Genomic DNA, 5607 nt, shown 5'->3' on the forward strand with positions numbered 1-5607 from the left:
AGCCAGAATGCTCATTAGAAGCGAGGATAGCAAGACTTTGTCTCACATACTTTGGACATGTTATCAGAAGGGACCAGTCCCTGGAGAAGGACATCATGCTTGGTAAAATAGAGGGCCAGCGAAAAAGAAGAAGACCCTCGACGAGATGGATTGACACAGTGGCTGCAACAATGGTAGTATAACGATTGTGAGGATGGCGCAGGACCAGTTGTGTTTCATTCTGTTGTACCTAGGGTACAACAACTGACTTGAAGGCATCTAACAAGAACAAGAACAACAACGTGAGTCATAAATTAGATATCTGCTTGACAATATCTCTAATGCCTGCTGTATACCTCTATTTCCTTTTCTGACCAAATAATTGGAACCTATGACAAAATAATGCATTTTGCCTATTTTGAAAAAATAAAATATTTAATGGCTATATCTAAAATAAAATAAGAATATGATTGCTGGGAATAACAGAAACATGTAGATTACATTCAGAAAGACAGTAATTAGTAAGAGAATTTCCCAAATTCTCTGGCCATTTTCAGAGGCTCTCAGGTCACCAAAATCCACATCTGACATGTAGAATACTCACATTCTGTTGTTTCAAATATTTCTCATAAAACATATTGTCTATCCCTTTTCCATTCCAGTCAAGGTCTTCTAAACATATTCCACTGAGTTATTGGGTCATTGTTAAAATAGTAGGCCCAGAAGTGTTCACAATACTCCAGAAGTAGTATTCTCAATGAAGAGATGCAGAGAAATCTCATACCCTTGGGGAATGATTCTCAGACACTTTTAGCTTGTTTGGCAGCTCTGTGTCCTCACTGCTGCACCCAGTTATATATATATGTGTGTGTATATATATAGAGAGATGGAAGGAATACACAGAGTCACTCTACAAAAAGAATTGGTCAATGTTCAACCATTTCAGGTGGTAACATATGATAAGGAATCGATGGTGCTGAAAGAAGAAGTCCAAGGTGCACTGAAGGCATTGGTGAAAAACAAGGGTCTAAGAATTGACTGAATACAAATTGAGACGTTTCAAAAAATGTATGAAGGGCTGGAAGTGCTCACTTGTCTATGTCAAGAAATTTGGAAGAGAGCTACCTGGCCAACCGACTGGAAGAGATCTATATTTATGCCTATTCCCAAGAAAGGTGATCCAACCACATGCAGAAATCATTGAGCAGTATCATTAATATCATATGCAAGCAAAATTTTGCTGAAGATCATTCAAAAGTGGCTGCAGCAGTATATCAACAGGGAACTGCCAGAAATACAAGCCAGGTTTAGAAGAGGACGTGGAACCAGGGATATCATTGATGGTGTCAGATGGATTCTGGCTGAAAGCAGAGGATACCAGAAAGATGTTTACCTGTGTTTTATTGACTATACTAAGGCATTTGACTGTGTGGATCATAACAAATCATGGATAACATTGTGGATAATGAGAATTTCAGAACACCCTAATTGTGCTCATGAGGAATCTGCACATGGATCAAGAGGCAGTTGTTGAACAGAACAGTGGATACTGCATGGTTTAAAGTCAGGAAAGGTGTACATCAGGGTTGTATCCTTACACCATACTTATTCAATCTGCATACTGAGCAAATAATCCAAGAAGCTGGACTATATGAAGAAGAATGTGGCAACAGGATTGCAGGAAGATTCATTAACAATGTGCATTATGCAGATAACACAACCTTGCTTGCTGAAAGTGAAGACGACTTGAAGCACTTACCTATGAAGATCAAAGACCACAGCCTTCAGTATGGATTACATCTCAATATAAAGAAAATAAAAAGCCTCACAACTAGATCAATAAGCAATATCATGATAAACGGAGAAAAGACTGAAGTTCTCAAGTATGTCATTTTACTTGGATCCACAATCAATGCCCATGGAAGTCAAGAAATCAAAGGATGCACTGCATTGGGCAAGTCTGCAGCAAACTACCTCTTTAAAGTGTTAAAAAGCACAGATGTCACTTTAACGACTAAGGTGCACCTGACCCAAGCCATGGTGTTTTCAGTCACCTCATATGCATGTCAATGCTGGACAATGAATAAGGATAACCCAAACAAGAAATGATGCTTTTGAATTATGGTGTTGGAGAATAATACTGAATATACCATGAACTGCCAGAAGAACACACAAATCTCTCTGGGAAAAAGTACAGCCAGAATGTTCATTAGAAGCAAGGATGGCAAGACTTTATCTCACATATTTTGGACATGTTATCAGGAGGGACCAGTCTCTGGAGAAGGACTTCATGCTTGGTAGAGTAGAGAGTCAGTGAAAAAGAGGAAGACCATCAGTGAGATGGACTGACACAGTGGCTAAACAATGGGCTCAAGCATAACAATGATTGTCAGGATGGTGCAGGACAGGGCAGTGTTTCCTTTTGTTGTACATTGAGTCATTATGAGTTGGAATTGACTTGACAGCAACTAACGACAACATCATAGGAGCCCCGGTGGAGCAGTGGTTAAAGTGGTCAACTACCATCTGAAAGTCGGTGGTTCGAAACCACCAGTGGCTCTGTGGGAGAAAGATGTGGTGGTCTGCTTTTGTGGATATTTATAGCTTTAGAAACTCTATGGGGTCACTATGAGTTGGAATTGACTCTAAGGTAGCGCTTTTTTTTTTTTGGAGTATATATATATGTATTATATTCTGTATATATGTGTATATATATGTGTATATACAGATATCCTAGACTAGGCCCTCAAAGGAGATTTGTAATCAATCTATTAATATTCAGTCTTTATCAGATGCCACATAACAGCTATTCTAAGTTTCTTTTGAGCCCTGTTCTGCTACTCTTAGTAGGAAAACACCTCTTATTGCAATGAAGAGATAAACTATTTTCTGCACTTTTAAAACTGAAATTGTAAATGCTAATTCTTTGCCATTAATTATGTTTGTAAATACAAGACTCTGTATATCAGAAATTTTAAAAAGATAAGAGATGTATATAAAATAAAAATGTGAACTCTAATCATGAATAAAACATGCATTTGCATGACTGATAATTTAAGTCGAGGGGGGAAAAGAAGAAACAATGACATTTTAAAAATAGAAATCTAACCCTAAATATAAAACAATTAACATATGACAAGAAAATAATAATTACAGATGTAGAGATTAGCACAGCAGTTTATAAAAAAATAGGAGCATGAAGTCCGAGAGAAAACTTATATCCATTATTTATAATATACCTTTAACATATAGTATGAATTCTAGTAAGAAATGGATGAGTCAAAGCAGGAGAGATTTTTTTTCGGATCACAAATTTGTAAACACTGAAAAAGGGACAGAAGATCATAAGTATATATCCTTAGAGATCTTTAGAAAGCGAAAACATAACCCTATTTTTTTTAATTGTTTAAATTTCACCTGCCTTAAGGTGGAAGATGGAGCAGAGGTCTTCTGTAACCTCATGCAGTGCCAAGCAAGGCAATACACATATCCTCTGCTTTTCGAAAATTCACTTTATGCCACTTGCTACTTAGTTTTTACAAAAGACGTACATTAGTACTTATTTTTGCTAACCTAAAGAAATCCAAAGAGGATTTTCGCCTCTGTGAAAAAAAGCAAAGATGGCATTCAGCCTTCGTTTTGCAGCGAGCTGGGAAAGAGGCAGCACGCACCCTGCGCAGCGAGAGTGGCAGCGCCAAGCTTCTTCCGCAGGAACTACACTCAGTAGTTCAGCATCATGGCACCATAGCTTTCAACTGTGTCTATGAGCATCATGTTATTCTTGCTTTCACTGTATGTTAGTGTTATATTAGGTTTTGTGTGTTATTTTTATGATTTGGTAAGCTATTTTTTGGGTCTGAGAATGCTCAAAGAAATTCTCTTGCGAATTTATAGTAATTACTTCTTCGCTTTACGTCATTTCGGCTTACATAAGGTTTCATAGCAATGCTCTACTTTCGGATAGCAGGGGAAAGCTGTAATGTAAGCAAAGACAACAATGGAACCTATGTTTTCAAAAAAAGAAAGCAAAACAAAATGGCGTGAAAGAGTATAATTAGCAATATTTTTATTCTGTTTTTCTTCCTTTAGTTTTATTGTGAATAGGAGTATACAAAGGCGAGAGGAGGTGTGAGCTGGCAAACCCATAAGGAAAAAATATAAAATCAAAATAAATTATACACACACACACACACAAAAAGTTTAAAATATCCAGTGAGAGAACAATAGCATATGTTTTCCTATCTGAAGCAAAAGACCCAGTAAAACAAACCACTACACTTGAAATTCACACTTTGCTATTTTAGGGTCAAGAGTGCACACAGGCTGTAAATTATCACTAGTCAAGCTCTGAGTCTCTTCCTTCTCATGAAGGATAATATAATTCTATCAGAAGTGGATGGATAAATGCTAACAAGTGAAAAACCCAGGTTTGCCTCGCAGGAGAAAGCAGAGCCATCAGCGAATAAGAACAGTGTACTTGCCTTCTCACTGACAGTAGTAGATAAGTGTCTCAACAGGGCAAAGTTGCTCTCACATCCACTAAAGAATGTTTGCGACTTGATTTCTAACTATAGTCTCAGGACAGATTATGTGCGTGCTATCTTGTTTAGGAAGAGGAGAAATCGCTAAATGGTCTCTTGAAGCCCCATGGACCAAAACGGAATTTAAATGATTATAATCAGTAGAGAAATTATGTACAACACCAGCTGTGAGTTCTTGTCTAAAGGACAAAAATAAACTATGGGATTACTGACTACAACAAATCTGAGAATGCCAAAGAAATGCAGAATAGTCATTCAAAAAAATCTCCCAGGGTTTCCAACAAGTATCAAACTAAATAACTGAATTTCTCCAATAGTGAACTGCTAAATTTGAAGGAAAGAGTCCCAAAAGACACATTTTAAAAGCTACATAGTCAGCTTTGAAAATTTCCCTTCTCTTACCCTCAATGCAGTGTAAATTTACAGATATAGATCCTTGAACTGAACACAAATAGCCACAAGGAAAAACAGCATTTCCCTATGCTGCTTTTTAAGTGTTTTGCTAAAATCAAAAGCTGTTTATAAATAATATGATTTTCATTTTTGGAAGTAGAAATAAACATTGCAAATAAATCATCAAAACTAGTAATGAAACCACGGAAAAAATCAAAATCTTCAAAACACCACAATAAGATAAAAATGACAATCCACAGAATTTTTTTATATGATTAAAAATGATAATATACAGTATTTTTATTATTAAAAACAAATGTGTGGTTTTTACTCATTCATTTTTAAAGAATGGAAACATGTATAAAAGTGGAATATACATATCTAAAGAAGTAAACCTAGAGACAAATATGAGCAGTAAATGCCCTTGATTGCAACGAAATTAACAGAAGGATTTTCAAACTTGACAGGCACATTGAATGTGAATTAGTGTGGGGCTATGTGCCATTAAAATATGGATGTATAAAGTCCTCTATGCTGCACAACATGTTGAGACTTGTCCCCAACATGTTGAGACTTGTCACGACTTGTTTTTCCAAACCCGTTACTGATTGGCTTGTTTACCTGAATTCCTCCTCCCTTGCCCGAAACTTATTGTTATTCACCCAAAGCCCATTGTTCTGTTATTTGCTTCACT

At 36.6% G+C, this 5607-nt stretch overlaps 1 protein-coding gene across 1 annotated transcript in view; it reads right to left on the minus strand.

Annotated features, from left to right (window-relative positions):
- The window catches only part of LOC101342981 (cadherin-18-like), a 179365-nt gene that overhangs the window by 18743 nt on the left and 155015 nt on the right, over nt 1–5607 (minus strand). The window contains exon 7 of the mRNA XM_004390939.3: nt 336–392. Coding sequence (XP_004390996.3) covers nt 336–392 — 57 coding nt within the window. The remainder of the gene's footprint in view (nt 1–335; nt 393–5607) is intronic.

The sequence above is a fragment of the Trichechus manatus genome, unplaced genomic scaffold, assembly GCF_000243295.1.
Source record: "Trichechus manatus latirostris isolate Lorelei unplaced genomic scaffold, TriManLat1.0 scaffold00357, whole genome shotgun sequence".
NCBI classification, from domain to species: domain Eukaryota; kingdom Metazoa; phylum Chordata; class Mammalia; order Sirenia; family Trichechidae; genus Trichechus; species Trichechus manatus.